The sequence below is a fragment of the Quercus robur genome, chromosome 6, assembly GCF_932294415.1.
Source record: "Quercus robur chromosome 6, dhQueRobu3.1, whole genome shotgun sequence".
Classification (NCBI taxonomy): Eukaryota; Viridiplantae; Streptophyta; class Magnoliopsida; order Fagales; family Fagaceae; genus Quercus; species Quercus robur.
In genome coordinates, this window is record NC_065539.1 from 22,676,484 (window position 1) to 22,695,346 (window position 18,863).

The following is an 18,863-nucleotide window of genomic DNA, read 5'->3' on the forward strand; positions in this document are numbered from 1 at the left end:
ACCCAACCCACCAACTCATAAAAACCGACCAAACTCAGCGGATTGGGTTGGATTAAGTCGGTTTTGGCGAGTTGGTTACACCCCTGAAATCTTTTATCATTGAACAAAAGATCCAGGGTTCAATCTCATAAGTGGAAACTATCTTTAAAAAAGAAAAAGAAGAAGAAGGTAATGAGGTGGCAAAATATAAGTCCAAGCAGGTGGTCAAAACCAAGACATAATTCCTTGAAACTTAATTGTGATGCTGTTGTTGGGTTGAGTCTCTTCTATTGTTGTGGTTGTCAAATATTGGAGAGGGAAATTGGTTTGTGCTCACTCAAAGAAGGTAAATACCCACATCTCTCTTCAAGTTGAGGTTGAGGCAGCAATTATTTTAGCACTTAATATTACTACTAAGCTTAATGCCTCCTATTTTGCAATCGAAAGTGACTCCAAAATATGCATAGATTCTATAAGAGCTCTTGTTAATCAAGTTCCATGGAGGTTGCTTAGCTTTGTATTAGTGGGTTATATATTTGTTGATCTTGGTTCTATATCATTTAGTTGGGATTATCATGAAGCGAATGTAGTGGCTCATGAACTAGCCAAATGGTCTTGTAGCCATTTTTATTTTGGTAGTTTTGGTCTTGGTCATTGCCCTCATAGTGTTGAAGATGTAATTGTAAAGGAGGTTGACCCTTTGTGTAGGTTTTGTTTTTTTTTTTTTCTTTGTCAATAAAGTGCTTTATTATGGGTTTTAGTTAGCTCAACTAATAAAGTTTCTGATAATTGAATAAAAAATTTGAGGCTCAATTTCCGCATACACAAAAAACCGATTAGTATCTTGATTCGACGATAAAGAGCTCAATTATCAGAATCAATTGCCATATGTTGAAAAAAAAAGTTTTATCTATTAAAAAATAGGTTTAGTAATATATCATTTATCACGAACATTTCTTATTGACAATTTGATCTAACTTATTGTGATTTGTAGAAAATAAAAATATTGCCAAAAATAATGTTCAACGTAAACCATTGTGAAAGTTTTTGTGCACATAAATGATTAATCATAATGCGAATCCACCAACTTACATTCATATATCATGGAAACCTTATTAATCCACACATCATCAATTCAAAATTTTGAACATCATTTTTTTTTTAAGTGAAGTGAAAGATTAATTTGGTAACATTTTTATTCCAACACCACCAAGATAAACATCGATGGGAAGTTGTGACCCATACCCAACTCTATCTATGCTAACTACAATTCCTACATGCAAAAGTGCATAAACATTACTTAGAATACAATTTCCCCAATTCCCCAATAAAAACCATCGCTTGGATACCAAGTCTCTGTAATCTATCACCATTATTATTATCATTACTTCTCACTTCCCAACCATCTCCACTGTCGTTGACCCATCAGAACTACTCTCTCTCTCTCTCTCAGAGAAAGGAGGCGTTTCTTTCGGCCTTGAATTCTCATCGGTTTTCACTGTTCAGCAAGTGAAAAAAAAAAAAAAATGGCGGAAGAAAAGGAATCGACTTCAGTTCCTCTGAGTCAAGCTGCTAATGGTGGTGAAGATCCAGAGGATCCAGCAAAGTCTCCTCCTTCCTCTCCCAACTCTTCCACTCGCAAGGTCTGTCTCTGTTTCTTTCTCTCCGTGTGTGTGTGTGTGTTTATTTCAATCTGCACCGTCTAAGTTGTTGACTTTGAACTGTACGGATCTACTGGGTATCATTGTTAGCTACTGGGAATTTGTGTTTAGTAGTAGAGGGATGTTAGTAGTGCTTAAAGCTTACTTTGGTTTATGGTGAAATAGTATTTAGTTTGGATTTGATGCTTGAAAAAGGTAACCCAGATGTATTTTTGTTAAAAAAGGAAAAAAAGAAAGAAACCCAGGTGTGGATTTGAAATAATTTATAATGCAAGAATTGAAGTTGGGAAAAAGAGTAGGATGTGCTGTAATTTATGATTAGGATTGTATTTTGGATTCTGTTTAAATTATTGTAGATGTGGTAAAATCCAATCCGCTATTTTTAAAATATATGGATAAGATTTTAACAATTCCAGAGTGGAGTTTCCCTAGAACTTTGGAGACTCAGAGGACCTTAATTCGTAATTTACTATTTTAAACATTGTGTTTGGGATGATGGGTTTATTGAAATGCTATTGGTTTTTCTTTTGATGGTAATTTGGAATGGATATGGGCTTTTGTTTAGATAACAGAATGGTTGAGGCAAGTTTAGGAATTTTGAGGTAATTAAAGAGTGAATATAGAATTGGTATATGCTGGTAGCAAGCAAAATTGGTTTGGTTTTTATGAAAATAAATATGGAACAGGGAGGTGGTTTTTGTAAATTAGACATGTGGTCAAGCCTCATTAGTTTGTTGAGGATCCGTAGTTGGCTCTAAAATTTTGAGAGTAAGGCTCGGCTGTTGTTGTTGGAAGTGGTTTTCCTAAGAAAGTAACATACAATGGATGAGGGATGTACAGTAACTACAGTTTCTATTGTGGTTCCTATTTAATTCGTGAGTTTTGAGGATGGTAGAATTATATTGTAGATTGCGTGTGAAGTTGAGACCACATATGTGGGTTAATTGTGGTTCTTAGTGACAGAAACATAAATTTTCATGGAGTAGAGAAGTTAAATTTACTACTGAGGAAGAATGTTCAGAGAATACAGCTGAGGTGACTGATGAGCGATTGTGTGATAAAGTCATTATATCATTTCATTGTTGCTCTTTTGAGCGCTCTTGCTCAAATGACATCTTCTCCATTCATAAGAGTGCAATGATGAGTGAGGTCTTGGGTTTAAGACCCACCAAATGCGTAGGTAATTGCCAATTAAAAAAAAGGACCATTGTTCCTCTTTTGAGATTTGGTTGGTCTTTGCTTGGCATAGAATATTCAGTGTTCTGCATTTTAATAAGTCCTATTTTTCTGGAGCAAATGTAGTAAAAAAAGAGGGGAACAGGAATAAATGATTTAAGACCTTTTCATTTTAGAGTTTCTGATCAAAATCTGTTAGGAATAAGATTTACATATTTTATTGCCATAGGGTAGTTGTGCAGTGAACTTTCTGGTAATAGTGGAGTAAAACTAATGAAGTAGAACAGAAATTGAAAGGAAATTAATGGAAGAAATGAAGAGGAATTTTGACTGGTTCAAGGGAGTAACCCTCCAAGAAACATAGAGAGGGAACACAGAGAAGAAGAGGAAACAAATTGTAGTCTTATTTCCCATTCTTTTCTAAAAGGTACATCACAAGTATTTAAGCTAGGCTCACCTTTACAACTGCCAATAGGAAGCCAGATTTAGTAACTAATTGACCAACAGTCCAGCTGTACAATTAACCCCACTACTAACTATCTAATACTAATTAGATGGATAGTTATCTGCAAAGAGAAGCTTCCTTTGAAAAGTCTTTGTTGTTATTAATTAGATAGATGGTTATCTGCAAAGAGAAGCTTCCATTGAAAGGTTTCTGTTGTTATTATTATTATTTTTTGATGACATAAGAGAACTTCGCTCATATTAGTTTTGCGTTGCAAAGCATACTGTATAACAATCTTCAATGTTAATCAAACTCTTACAAGCAATTGACCCACCCTGCCAGAACTAGTTATTGGGTAATCCAAGGGCTTTTTACCCTTGATGGGCTAAGTAGTTTATCCTCTTGCCCAGGAGGCAAAATCTCTGTTTTGTTATAGTTATTATTATTCTTTTTCTTCTTGTTGTTGTCATTATGGAGGTTTACCCCCCTCTCTTTGGGTGAAACACCTACTATATCAAGTGATATACTTACTGAAGGTTATGGTTGAATATGGAATAGATTCTATGGTTGCCAATTGTTTCACCGACTTGTAAATATAATTGCAAGCAATACGTTGATCAGTTGGCAATGAGTTCCTTAAGATAGGAACACCATCTCAAATATTTTAAGAGGTGATGTTCCTAAAGTGTACACTAGGTGGAACTAGAGAGCATCGCAGTTTGGGGGGGAAGAAAAGTTTCACTGACTTGCAAATATAATTGCAAGCAGTACATTGATCTGTCTCTTGGGTCCTCATCAATCATTTTCTTGCATAAAATGGTACCCTCTTCCTTGCTGCAAAGGGATATCTAAGTGAATTGATGGTTATTTAGAATTTTTGGAGGACCTCTTGATATTCTAGAGTGATCTTATGAAGTATTTGTATCATCAAGTAGCAACATGCAAGCATCAATTCCTTCAACTCAATGATCACAAGGAGCAATTTCAAGGGAGGGATCAATGGCTTATTTGAACAATTGGAATCATTATAGAAAGCTCTTTCCAGAAGGATGTTTTTGAAGTTTGTTTCTTCTATTCCTAGTTAGCCTAAAAATATTTCCCAAATTTGAACTTATGCAATATGATTTAAGATGACCTGGATCTCCCTAGAAAGAAATTTACCCAGATTAAATTTAGTCTTGTTCCAATTAGGACATTTTGCATGTTAAATATGCATACCTTGTGGTCTTGCTTAAGCACATTGGTACTATTTTCCTTGGAAAGTGTTCTAATTTACATTGTCATAAATAGGCAGTTTTGTTATGTTGTTTAGAAAAGGAACATACAATGTTTTCACTTCTGACTTCCCATTCCAATCACTTTTCAGGCATGCTGTTTTGTTCTTCAGAGTTGGGTTTCAAAGAAATTTATGACTGGATGGTAATAAACTTTAGCATTGCTTTTGAATTTCTTATTGCTTATCAATTTCTTATCTCCAAGCCTAATATTGCATTGAATTGTGAAATTGCAGTGTGGTTCTTTTTCCAGTTGCAGTTACATTTTTTATTACATGGTGGTTTATTCAATTTGTTGATGGTTTCTTCAGTCCAATATACGACCAGCTTGGTTTTGACATATTTGGTAAGTTTTTTTTTAGGGTGCATAGAGTACATATTTGGTAAATTTTGGATGCATTATAACTAATTTTGATGAATGCTGCCTTTTAAGAAGTATGGTGAACTTATATAGCTCAACTGCTCAACTTCAGCAGTATTTAAACAATTTGTAAACCCTGCTAAGGAACAGAGCATCCTTTTTGAATGCGAATGTATATTGTTAATGAGGAAGTTCAGTTAAAAATAATTCAAATTGTTTTAGAAAATGCCATGAATACAACTAGGCTAGTCAACATTGGTTCGTCTGTTGCACAAGTTATGAATTACCCTTGTAGTTTTTATCTCTCACTTTTATGAGCAGACTTTATTGATTATAAAAACGAAGTTTTCAGTGTGGTGGTTGTAATTTAATTTGTCCAGAAGGTACAAGGTTGGTTGGATATCCAAGTTATTTAGAGACCTTGGTGGTTGTGGGCATTATTAGAGAATTAAATGATGTCGTGGATTCCGTTGATTCACTGGCTGCTTATAATTTGACTGGATTGTAATGCCTTGGCCATGTCTCAAAAGATATTTACTCGTATGATAGTGTATTTATGCTTTGCCCAGTTTTTAAGTGGACTTAACTAGAAATTTTGTTGATGTAAAAATCTGCAGCACACCATCTTTATGCTTTGCCCAGTTTTTAAGTGGACTTAACTAGTTGTTATTATGCTTTGGGCGATCGTTCTTCAATTTGCTTTTATATTCTCCATCTTTTATTATATGTATCAAGACGCTTGGTTTATGATGCAGGACTTGGGTTTATCACATCTTTACTCTTTGTATTCCTTGTTGGTGTTTTTGTTTCGTCATGGATTGGTGGTACTGTTTTCTCAATTGGAGAATGGCTTATAAAGCGAATGCCTTTCATTAGGCATATATACTCAGCCTCCAAACAAATTAGTTCTGCGATTTCTCCAGGTACATAATTCCATTAATATTTGCTTGCTTACTAATTATATCTAGTTGGATAAAGGGAATCAAAATGCTGTGACATCATTCTCTTCTCTGGACCACTCAGGCTTTGTTTAACTAGGAATGTCTAGCGGTCAGGTCATTGTATTGTTGTTGATAGTTCTGTTACAAAAAAAACACTTAATACTTTCTTTTTTATGCATTTACATTGCAATCACAACATGTGACTTGCTTAGGTGATCGTACTACATGAACTATTACACTTGATATGTAATCATTATATTCACAGCTAATTATCAATAAATTTTTATTCAGCATTTTGCTGTGGCAGTCTTTATATGGGATATACACTTATACCGTATAACTTGGTTAAATTCAAATTTTAAACATGGAAAGGATATATGTTTCTTCAACTCCTTTGATGATGTGATTGAATCTTGCATAAATTATTTGCTAAGATGCATACTGAACACCCATGTCCATAGACTCCATACCTGAAATTGTTTGCTTCTTTCCAGTATGGCTGGTAATTTTGGATGCATTATGATCGAGTTAGGTTCACTTGGTTGGTATTGGATGGTTGTATAGAAGCTAGTTTTATTTTGGCCCTGAGTTTTGATCTTTCAATCAATATTGTTAGCCAGATTCTGGAAACTCTATAAATATACTCTAAACTGGCCTGTATCATTACCTTTTCTGCAGACCAAAATACCACGGCTTTCAAAGAGGTTGCAATTATCCGTCATCCACGTGTTGGTGAATATGCCTTTGGTTTTATCACATCAACTGTCATCCTTCAGGTATTCTTTATACTCCCTTTTTGACTTGCACAACTTATCTCATGAGTACACAAATTTGCTTGAACATGTTGAACCTTTATGTTTGAGTCAAGTTTGAGTAATTTATCTTTCTTTTTGTTTATTATCATCTTGTAAGCTGTTTTCTGTGAAGTTCACTTGAGCACACCAAGAATTATAATTAAGAAGGTCCACATGACGGGTCTTTTTTTTCTGAGAGTTTTTATTTATTTATATTTATTTTTATGAAGGAAATAGTTTCTGATATAGGTTTTCTAATAGTCATCTCCATTTTAATATGTTTCAGTTTAAAAGGTAAAACTGTTTGACATGGGATTTGTGTGGGATCAGGCATTTATTTACATGAATCATATTGTCCTTTTGCTTTTTTTTTTTTTTTTTTACAAGTTACTAATTTTTTTTCTTTCTTTTGTTGATTTTTAATGCAGAGAGATAATGAAGATGAAGAATTATGTAGTGTCTTTGTCCCAACAAATCATCTATATATTGGTGATATACTTCTAGTTAACTCCAATGAAATCATCAGACCAAATCTTTCTATCCGAGAAGGCATAGGTATGTCTTCTGTTTATGTTGCTATCTCCACTTTGTTGAGTAAATCACGGTATATGAACGTTGAACATTTTTCTATTACCTTTGAGCATATATTTTTATCTGTTTTTACTTACATTTTCGGGTAATACTGCAGAGATCATTGTTTCTGGGGGTATGACAATGCCACAAACAATTTCTCCTTTGGAAAGGGGTGCTCGACAGAATGACAGAATCCCTTTGAATAGAATAACCTAATGACATCAGAGAAGAGGCATGCCTGTTGAAATTGTAATTACTTTGAAATCCAAGAACTGTGTGCAAGCATAATAGTGACGTTTGATGATGGGGATGATGCGATTATGTTCGTTTGTAGCAGCAGGTTTTAGGATGAGCTCTTATGGTTGCTTTATTTTGTATTCTTTTAGGTCAAAAAATTTATTTTTTAGTTACAAGTCTACTTGGGCATCTTTGTTGGTGCATGTGTATACAATGTTTAGTACTGTCTGGTCTGTTACATCTTTGGTCACAAAGGAGGAAAGTTGCCAATATATTTTAGTTATTGCATATCACACATCTTTAAAATAATTGTTCTCTCACTTTACCCTTGTGCAGTCGATTAATGATCAAGTAGGTGATTTTTGAGGTGCGTTGCAAGTCTGTGAACACATTATCACTAAAATTTTCTTCCGTTCATATTGGGTAACCAATTCTGCATTTTCACCTGATGATGCCTTTTGATAATATTATTAGTAATTCAGTGCCATAACCTATAGGTGTTGCTTTTTCCACAACAATGGGGGGATGGAGATTCAAGGTTCTCCTGCAAAGGAGAAATGTAATGCACCTCAAATTGGAACGGAGTGTTGGACTTGGAATACTTTTTAAAAGGATTTTCAAGGTGTTTCGTTACTCAATAATAAGAAACAGTTTCCAATACAATCGTTTGAATTTTTGATAATCAATACACGTTTTATTTTCTGAGACTTACCTCCCCTGTGATTAGCTCTATGAGGCATTGCCATTTGCCATTAACTTTCATGGAATTGGATGATGTGATAAGTGCCAACATTACTTACTAAGAATCGTTACATCTACCAAGTGATATACAAAAGTAGGACACTGGGACTGGGATGTTTTCTTGCTCTTCTATTTGGTCTCATTCGTACATGTGATGAGGATGCACAGTCCATTAGCAATCCAGAAACTTCCTACAATCCAAAACAAGAGAAGACAAACCCAAGAATATAATAAAGGATTTTGAAAAGTTAGTAGAAATAATAATTTTGGACTTGTGATTGTTGACACAAATGAAACGATCCATACAATTAAAGAGTAGGGTAAAGTAAGACTTATTAGTGTACTTGACCCAAGTCAAGTCCTTAAGTTTGGGCTAGATCCATCAGGAGTGTTACCAGCCCAATTAAAATTTAGCAAGAATTCCCACAAGGCCAAGGCGTTATAGCGAAAAAGGACATCCAAGTCCCAAGATTCCAGATCATAGGGAGAAAGTAAACCCAAGCTGCTCCTCTCCTCCTCTAGACTAGAGTCAGTCTTACTTACACTGTTATCTCTTTCATTTTCATTCATTCTGTATCTCAATTCTCAAACAACACAAACCCCTCTTCAAAACCCTAGACTTTTGAGATATCCAATCCGACACCGTTTCATCCCTCTTTCTTTTTCTGCAAAAAACCTAGGGTTTCTTGTTGAAACCTCCCATGGATTTCGACGCTTACGACTACTTGGAGAAGACGGTGGTGGAGGAGAAAGAGGACCGAGACTCCAAGAAGAGCAAGAGTAAGAGCAAGGAGAGCAGTGAGAGGAGTTACAGGAAGAGAGAGGTTGATCAGGAGGAACCTGCTCTACCTGACGGAGATGAACGCCGGAGTAAGCGCTCCAGAGCTACCGCCGATGAAGAGAATGGAAGCGATAAGAAAGAAAAAGATCGTGACCGAGACCGAGACAGAGACAGAGATCGAGAACGAGAACGGTCTGGTCATCGCGAGAAGGATCGGCACCATAGAGATTCGGATAGAGAAAAGGATCGCGAGCGAGAGAGGAGTAGTAGAGAGAAAGAGAAGGATAAGGATAAGGACAAAGAGAGAGATAAGGAGAGAGAGAAGGAGAGGAGGGAGAGAGATAAGGAGAAAGAGAGGGAGAGAGAGAGGAAAGAGAGGGATCATAGAAAGGAGAAAGAAGAGAAAGAAAGGTCTCGGAGAAGCCGGAGCCGGTCGGAACGGGACCGGGACCGCGATAGAGAGAGAGAAAGAGAAAGAGACTTAGAGATAAGAGACACTAGGTAATTTTCTGTTTCTGATTTACAGGTTTAATTCTCTGTTTATGGTTTCTGCAACTAATTGGTTACTTTATCTTTGCTCTTTTTTTTTTTTTATCCATTTCATTAATTTATTTTCAAATGTTCATAGCTGCATTGTGCAATACATTAGAGAATGACAAGACTGTTTCACATTTCTGGGTATGAGTAAAATGACTTTTAATCGTATGTTAGAGTATGACTAAATTTCACCTTTTCTTATTAGAATTAGTTTATCATAGTAACAGAGAAAGTGCCTTAACTCTTAAAAAGTTAAACTTCTAACTTGTTGGACCTGAGCTATAGCATCGACTACACATGAGATAGTTTGGTTACTTCAAATCTTGAAAGATCTGAATATAAACACTAATTAAACACATCAAATTTTAGCCATTCAATTCGAGAAAAAAACCAACAAGGAATTATAAAGACCCTCTAAATTTTAGGCGCAAGTCAGATAGCTGATATCTTCACTAAAGAATCATCTGATAGATTACTACTGATACATCATACATCAGAGTAATCATTTTACTTCCAATCTCATGCACTGAAAGTCTCTCTGTGCAAGAAATCATCAATGCCATTAGGTTCACACTGGGACTTCTAATTTTCTCAAGTCTTGTAGAGAAGATGGGGCTAGTAAGCATATACCAGACGGTCCAGACCTCATTTCAATCTGAATCACTTCAAGATAGCAAGCAACTAAAGGAACCAGGGCTATTTTGAGGGAGGAGTGTTAAAAGGAAAGAAAGAAATATCCAACAGTATCGTTTTGTCTATTGAGCATACTGAAGAGAAACAAAAACAGTGAAGCAACTTCATTCTATTAAAAGAGATTTAAGTGGAACACATGACACGAGACGGCGTAATTTTGTTAACCAAAGACAGATCAAATAAGTTTAACTTGAGGATTTCCAGTGCATATCAGACACGTGTTATGCAAGCTGTTAATCATGTAAAGTCTAGTCCTGATTCCCAATTGTGAGGGGTATTAAAAAAAAAATGTTAATTGATTAAATTCACCATTTCCTATTAACTTAAGCTTTTAGGACATTCAATATTCACTACCATTTCACCATATTCTGTAACTTGTACATATGGAGTGTATATGTGTGTGGATAATATGCCTCACCTAGAATAATCATTAATTTAATAAAATTTTATCGGCGATTGTATATGATAGGGTGATATATATATATATATATATATATTTATAGTAAGAGGTTGTTTTAAGACGTTGAGAAAACTCTTCATCCTTAAACTTGTTAGTTCTTTTCAGAATTTCATATTAGGTGTTTGTAAATTTGATTCTTTGGATTTTCTCTATGCATGCTGAACTGCTTTAAGCATAGCCGACAGCCTGGTAACTGTTATCAGCATCTGGATATTATAATTAGGAAGGCGTGTCAGCCTATTATGTTACTAGTGAAAAGGGCTTTGTCGCGTTGGGCTGGCTTGGTTTAGAGTGATGTTGGTGATTTTATTTATCATAATTGGAGGGTAAATTGATTATTTAAGATTTGCCCTTGATTGATATTTTAATTGTCCATGTAGTCACATGATAGTCATGTGATCAATATTTGTTATCTCAATTGGTGGGACACCAGTAGAAGGGGCATTTTGAAACAAGACATTCATTCAGGGGCATTGAAATTTGAGGAAGGTGGAGTATAGACGAAAGAAATGCATTTACTTGCAATCTAACAACATGCAGATGGGAAGTTTTGTATGAATGTTTTAGAATTGTTCTTGTATTGATATGCTTACTTAATTGATAGGGACATTGAGATAGGATTAGTTATTTGACTGACATGATGACATAAACAAAAGCATAGAAAAATCTGTGTGATCCCTGTGGGTTCAGAAACTCTCACTAGCATGTGTATTGATATAAGGAGCAAATTAATTAGTTTGGTCTTATGCATCCTTTAATCTATGAACTTGTTTGATTATCACCAGCATATTTTGTAATTTTTTTTTTTTATAATAATGTATTTTCCTGCTATAATTTTTTTTAAAAATTGTCATCTTAATTATTTTGAAACTCCTGTTGGAGAATAGGAGATTTAAAGATAAGAAAGAAGTGGTGGAGCCGGAAGCAGACCCAGAAAGGGATCAGAGAACTGTTTTTGCATACCAGGTTGAGCCTTGCTCCCATTACTTTATGTTCTTGAAGTGCTATAAGGAATAATATTTATTAATATCTTTTGTTTGCATGTGTTTATTGATTACTTTGATCTGATGATGTGAATTTGGTGTTGACAGATGCCTCTCAAGGCAAACGAGAGGGACGTATATGAATTCTTCTCAAAAGCGGGCAAGGTCAGTGGGGTTTATTTTTGATAAACTACGGATCATTAGCATAGTTGGATTTCTTTTACAATATGTTGTATTTAATCTCAATAGTGGTATTATCCTTTTGTGAAGCTTTAATGACTTTCAGCTTTGTTTATTTCTTCTTACATGTGTAAGAATATTAAATATTTACAATTTTTTTGCATGAGACATTGCTTCAAACATTATGAATGCATGTTATTTAAAAAAATTTGGTTCCTATTGCAGTATATCCTCCCATGCCTTCAGTAAGAGGTAGTATATTGACTCTTGTGTTTCAACATTCTGTATATGTGGGGTGAGTGAAAACGTACATATGAGTTATGCGATGATCTTGTGAGCACCCCGACATAGGTGTTTCTATATGCAGTGTGATTGTCTAGTTTCTCCTTTATATATTATCCTTTCAAGTGAGATTGTGGTCCTATCTGGTAAAACTTTTTTTTTTTTTTCTTCATTTTTAGGTGAGGGATGTCCGACTAATCATGGACAGGAATTCAAGAAGATCTAAAGGAGTTGGGTATGTCCCTTTTGTTGGACAATGTTATACTTTTATGCGTGTAATCTCCTAAAATAATTATTAGGATATCACTTTTCAAGAATCAAGTTTAACTGTATTCTTAAATGGACTAGCATTGCGATAATGATGAGGGATGATGGGAATACCTTGCACTCATGTTTAATCAATTCATGCTGCGTACTCAAGGTAGATGACATAACCTGAGTTTTTTTTGAACTTTTTTGGGTCCGTCTGTAATTTTCTTCAGCTACATTTTCTTGTTATAGTAAGGATGTCCCCTTGCATCTTCCATTTATAGCCTTCCGATTATAGATTGAAAGAATTTCCTTAATTTGGGTGGAGTTTACTTTTGGTAACAACTTTAGATAATGATAATTGCCCATCATTCCTTGTCCATTTTTTCTCGGCTCACAATTTTTTATTTATTTTAAATCTAGTAGTTCTTAGGATTTACTTGATAGCTGAGTCTCCTATTAGTGGTATGTAAAGTTTTAGTAAATTATCCCATAAATCATTTATTCTAGATTTGCAATGCCCACATCTACTTTGACATCACTTGAACAAGAAGATGATCTTCCGGTCACTTCTTCCTCCTGTTTTGATATGGTTTTTGCTCCACCTCTTTGAGTATATTTCTCTATTGTTTGTCCTTGTTACTGTGTCATTTAATATATGTTGTAGTTTTGTATTTTTCTGTTTTGAGCTAACATTTTCTTTTACATGAGTCCATCAGATTCATCAAAAGAAACTCAGCTTGAGCTCTCTGCACTAGAGTTTTTGTTTCCCTACATCTCTTTGCTATATGCTTTGTAAGTTTTAGTTGCAAGTCCTTTAGTCTCATATACTGTGAAAATTAAATCATAAGCCTTGGTGGAATTGCAGGTATATAGAATTTTATGATGCAATGTCTGTGCCAATGGCAATTGCTCTCTCTGGAAACCTACTTCTTGGACAGCCTGTTATGGTTAAACCTTCTGAGGCTGAAAAGAACCTAGTTCAATCTACTGCTTCTACTGGGGGCTCAAGTGGTCTTGCAGGTCCATATGGAGCAGTTGATAGAAAACTGTATGTGGGCAACTTGCACTTTAACATGACTGAAAGCCAACTTAGAGCGGTACTGCAATTGCATACTTAATTTGGTTTATCATTGGCATTGTTTTTTTTTTAAATTTTTTTAAAATTTTTAATTGAAGTGATAATTATAAATTTTCATCGATGCAATTCTTGAAATCATTCTGTTACTCAGATTTTTGAGCCATTTGGTCCTGTGGAGCTTGTTCAACTGCCCCTTGATCTTGAGACAGGACACTGCAAGGGTTTTGGGTTTGTTCAAGTCAGTACAAATTCTAGTTTTGTAAAAGATTGATTTTAATTGATAAGGTGGTATACAAGTAGTTGTTTGATCTTCATGCTTTTGCAGTTTGCCAAACTTGAAGATGCAAAGGCAGCCCAATCTTTGAATGGAAAAGTGGAAATTGCTGGTCGAACTATCAAGGTAGGTTTCTCTTTATGAAGCTTTAACTTGGATGTTACAAGTATCTAGAGCCTCTTGATCATTCTACATCGATATTGCTGTTATTTATCTGTGTTTGTACTTTTGTGGCCATCATTACTTATTTTTGCAGTTCTGTGTGAATATCTTCTTGACTAATCCTGTGCCTGTATATATAGGTTTCATCAGTTACAGAGCATGTTGGAACACAAGATACTGGAGCAAAATCAGCGGACTTTGATGATGATGATGGGGGTGGTTTGGTGAGTTAAATTTTGTTATCGTATATAGGGAGTTTGGCTTTAGCATAAAGATGGGTGATCTATGTGGTTCAGTTTATTAGATTATGTTGATACTCATTTACCATAGGTAGAGTGCTGCATAATGCAATTAGAAGTATGGTTAATTTAAGATTATTTTCAATGTAGTTAGGCTGTTAGGGGGCTTGTCTCTTGGCAACACTTTTGTGCATAGTCATAGTGATTGATTTTTTATAAGAGCAGTTTAGTTGAAGAATTTAGCTTGCTAATAATTATGTTATGGATGCATTGAGGTTTGACTATGGCGTTGTTATATACAAAATAGATATTTGTCTCAAAGTAGATAAATTAAACTTAGAAAGCCAAGGTCCTGTGTAGCATCACCAACTTGTGGCCTTTTTTTGGTACTAAAGCCTTGTGGTCAAATTTTTACAGTATGAGCTATTCACTGATATAATTCTCTTTCCATGTAGTCTCTCAATGCTCAATCAAGAGCACTACTTATGCAGAAGCTGGATCGCTCTGGCATTGCTACAAGGTTTGTCTGTTAGCTATCATTGCATCATGTCATGATATGCAAGTACTAAGCTTAATTCTAATAATTTTGATAGTATTGCGGAGTCTCTTGGAGCTCCTGTGGTGAATGGGCCAGCTCCAAATGCACAAGCCATGGGCTTGCCTATCAATGGGCAAGCTGCAGTTTCTGTGCCAGCTCTTCCAGCACAAGCTCTCTTTACTCCAGCTGCAGAACCCGTTGGAACTCCCAGTGAATGCTTACTGTTGAAGAATATGTTTGATCCAGCAACTGAGGTCTGTGATTTTCTTGTATACTTATATACCTGTTAGATCCTTCATACCTAATGTTTTATATTTTTATGCAGACGGATCCAGACTTTGATATGGACATTAAAGATGATGTGGAAGAAGAATGTTCTAAATATGGCCGAGTGAAACATATTTATGTAGATAGGTGAGTGCATCAGCTGTATCACATTTCATTGTACCCTAGGTTGATATATATATATATATATATATATCTATCTAGTGTATGATTATTTTAGTGAACCTGTTATTGGATTGCAGGATTTTTGCATATCTATTATGCTTGTGAAATATCAAGATGATTTGGAGATCAGAACTATTTCATTAAAAAATGTTCAAAATTAGAGTTTTAATATTTATAAATGTGTTCTATTTTGGATAGTAAATGATATCCTATTGAATCCAATTCATGTTATAGTTATATGTGTATGTATGATGTATTTAAACTTAGATTTTTGGCATACAGAAATAGTGCTGGTTGTGTGTATTTGCGGTTTGAAACTGTAGAGGGTGCAATGGGTGCTCAACGTGCAATGCATATGAGGTGGTTTGCCTGTAGGTCGATTTCTGCCTTGTACATGGTAATGTCTTGCTGCCTGTATTTCTTGTGTTCAACTAGTTGCATCCATTCAGAATTTAAAAGAATATTTCTTTTTTGCAGCAACCCCATGTGTATGAAGCCAAGTTTAATGTTGGAGCTTGAAGAAGTGCTTACATGCAGGATTACTGAAAAAAAACTTTTTTGACGAGTGCTTTTGGATATGTTAAAGTTGGAAGATAAACAATCCTCTTCTGTTCTCTTTCCCCCTTTTCCCTGGGTTTCAAGATAATTCATTTTTGTTCATACACAATGCATCCTATGTATGATAACAGTGATAGCTCTGTCCAGCAATGGATTGCTGTAATCTGTTTCACGACTAAGCATTTTGTTGTAATGTAAAACTTTAGATATCTTGCCATTGTTTTTCATTTCCGGCTCTTTAGTGCTTGTGTTGGTTTTTATGCATTTGTATTGCTTTCTCAAAGTTCTAACACTGTTTGGAGAGTTCACAACAGAATGAAATGAATTAGAGTGGATAGGTTATAAATGAATGGAATGTGGAGGACTATATTATTATTTTTTTGTTTGGTGTGTTTTGGAGTTACATAAGAGAAGGAATGGAAAGAAGAGATATATAATTTTGTTGTTATATTCTTTGCATTTTGTTTGTTTTTTTATATATAAATTTGGGATTTTAGTATTATATCATCATTTCATTGAAGAAGTGGGTGCTTCTTTCATTTTTTGGTGGGAATGGAATGAAGTATGATTTATTTCCTTCTTTGCCGTACATTTTAAAAAGAATTAAAAAAAATATCTTACGAATATGGGAGTGGTGGTTCCAACTTTTCCCCCTACAATTTCCTTCCAAATGAGTCAATTAAGGTCAGTTTGGTTGGAGTCTTGGAGTAGAAAATATTTAGTTTTAGTTTTTCTTTGTGTGTGTTTGGTTGGAGGTGGAAAAGTGGGAGGGTGGAAAACTTTTTGTTTGGTTGAAGAGAAAAGTGGGGAGGATAAAAAATATAGTTTATATAAATGGGTAAAATTATGTATTTTATCTTTATTCTATATATTTTAATTTGATTCCTAATCTTTCAATTATGTTAATTTGGTTCTTAACTTTTTAGTATCGTGTCAATTTAATCTCTACCATTATCTTTTGGATGAAAATTAATGACATGTCTCATGGCCAAAACAAAAAAATTAGCTTATGTTAATTTGACAATAAACTTAAATTTTATTTTGATCGTTTATCATGTCAACAATTTTTATCTAAGATAAGTACTAAATATATAGTTTACACTATATAAATTGAATATTATGCTTTTGTTATATAATACGTAAGAAATAGATTTATTTGTATTCATTAAATAGTATAAAAATTAACACATCATTCACATAAATTTATATTATTTTTCCTTATTATTATAGAGAATATAAATTTTCTGGGCAACAAAAACTGTCTGACGTGTTAATTTTGCTGGGAAAAAATACGTGGGCAACAAAAACGATAATATAAGTTCAACAAATTAATTTTAACTTCCTATAAAAAAAACTTTAACTAGGCAGAAAAGATCTAGTTAAAATCGTGGGCAAAATTAATATATATTCAGCAAAAGATTTTAGCTGGGTAGTTTTTCTTCCCAGAAAAAAAAAACCAAAAAGAGAAGCAAAGAATAGATTAATAACAAAAGAAGAGAATGAGGACAAGGAAAAAAAAAGAAAAATGAGAAGGGTCATACCAGATTTTGGCCGGAGAAGAAAAAAAAACAGAAAAAACAAAAGCAGAGAAGATTAGTTGAGATTATTACTGTTAAGTTGTGAAGAGGCTGAAGTCTGAAGATTGATGATGAGAGCTTGGGAAAGTGGGAATTAGGTGAGAGCAAAAAATGAGGGTCAGTTTTGTCTTTCTTTCTTAACAAGTGTTTTCATGCTTGTTTTTTCTTCATTTTGGAGAAACAAGTTTTGTCTGGACCCAGGTGGAAAATACTTGAGCCCCACCCAAAAAATTTCTTCCACCCCCCCCCCCCCCCCCCCCCCTTACCAAACAACACACAAACTTATTTTCTCTTCATTATTTTCCATCCACCCTATTCCAACCCTAACCAAACATACCCCCCCCCCCCCCCCTCTTACCAAACAACACACAAACTTATTTTCTCTTCATTATTTTCCATCCACCCTATTCCAACCCTAACCAAACATACCCTAAATTTTTTGCTCTAAAAGCTCACATATCAAGGGTTCAAGGCCATTGGTAGACTTTGTTTATGCATAAATCTTAATGCACAAAGGCACTATGTATGAAATTTGTATTTTGAAGCTTGTATAGGTCTATAATATGAGAGACAGCGAAGGTTACCATTGACAACAAAACAAATGCACAATACCATGTGAAAGGGTAATTCAAAACACCTTTCTTAATATCCCTTCTATGATGTAGAAAATGAGTTAAGTTAGAGACGCCAGTTTTCACAACAATTGAGCTGGTAGGTTTTTTTTTTTCACCACTGACATCACTCATTAATTTGCCATTCACAACTCATCATCTTGACAATTATGAAATTAGTGACTACTTTCATTAGTGACGCCTGAATTAGTGACTCTAGACTTATATCAGGCGCAGAGAGTTCGTAAGGCAATTGTTAGTGATTATTGAACTCTCCATAACTTTTCTATTAGCAGTGAGGCAATCATGTATTTCGGTCATCAAAGAAGAACTAGATTGAGAGGACATTGCAGCAACTGCAAACTTATTCCCATATATCCTTGATAAAAACACCAAACCCTGTCCATTTTCTGTCATCGTTTTCATGCTACTTCAAACAGGGCAAAAAGCATCAATTGGTGGTCTGCATAGAAGTCGATAAAAACTCAAATGACTGTGATAAGAAAAACAACTTAAATTCGAAGAAATGAATGAATTCATAAATGTTGCTTTTTCTTCCCCTTACAGGTGGGAGGGGAGATTCAAACCCAGGTTTTCTTCCATGAGAGAACCAGACAATGCCACTGAGCCACATGACTTTTCACTCTATAAATGATTTTTTGATTGATGTTCTTAATACATGCATGAATTTATCTTCCATCAGGAAAAAACCCATTTCAGTTGTAACTCATTGGCTCATGGAAGGACTGGTGGCAACTAAAGGTAGAGAGAACTTATCTTGGGAGATAACCAGGCTTGGCTTGGTAGGATTCACGTATAACTTGGTCAAAACTAACCTGGAAAAGGGAGCACACTTTTTCCATCAACGCAATCATGCATGGGAATACATATCTTGGATAGTTTCTTCTTTTTCCCCTACTAACTGCATAAATTGCAGTTCAAAACGATGCAGCATAACTTAGAATTTGTATCTGTACCCAATTTGCCAGGAACACATTGAAAGTCCCAAGTTAGATGGAAGGTGAT

The 18,863-nt window shown here is 34.8% G+C and overlaps 2 protein-coding genes across 2 annotated transcripts; both read left to right on the forward strand.

Moving 5' to 3' along the window:
- The first annotated feature begins 1,213 nt into the window (after window positions 1–1,213).
- LOC126733294 (protein LIKE COV 2-like) lies at window positions 1,214–7,729 on the forward strand. The gene is made up of 7 exons (XM_050436528.1): window positions 1,214–1,622; window positions 4,628–4,680; window positions 4,772–4,881; window positions 5,652–5,819; window positions 6,516–6,613; window positions 7,060–7,186; window positions 7,320–7,729. Exons 1-7 carry the CDS (start codon window positions 1,506–1,508, stop codon window positions 7,418–7,420), a joined length of 774 nt encoding a protein of 257 aa, XP_050292485.1. The 5' UTR covers window positions 1,214–1,505; the 3' UTR covers window positions 7,421–7,729.
- A 917-nt stretch (window positions 7,730–8,646) lies between these two features.
- On the forward strand, window positions 8,647–15,876 carry LOC126733292 (uncharacterized). The gene is made up of 13 exons (XM_050436527.1): window positions 8,647–9,464; window positions 11,541–11,619; window positions 11,745–11,801; window positions 12,278–12,333; window positions 13,216–13,447; window positions 13,580–13,666; window positions 13,754–13,828; window positions 14,005–14,088; window positions 14,559–14,623; window positions 14,697–14,895; window positions 14,967–15,055; window positions 15,374–15,488; window positions 15,569–15,876. The coding sequence occupies exons 1-13, from the start codon at window positions 8,884–8,886 to the stop codon at window positions 15,608–15,610; spliced, it is 1,761 nt and encodes a 586-aa protein (XP_050292484.1). The 5' UTR covers window positions 8,647–8,883; the 3' UTR covers window positions 15,611–15,876.
- The last annotated feature ends 2,987 nt before the right edge of the window (window positions 15,877–18,863 follow it).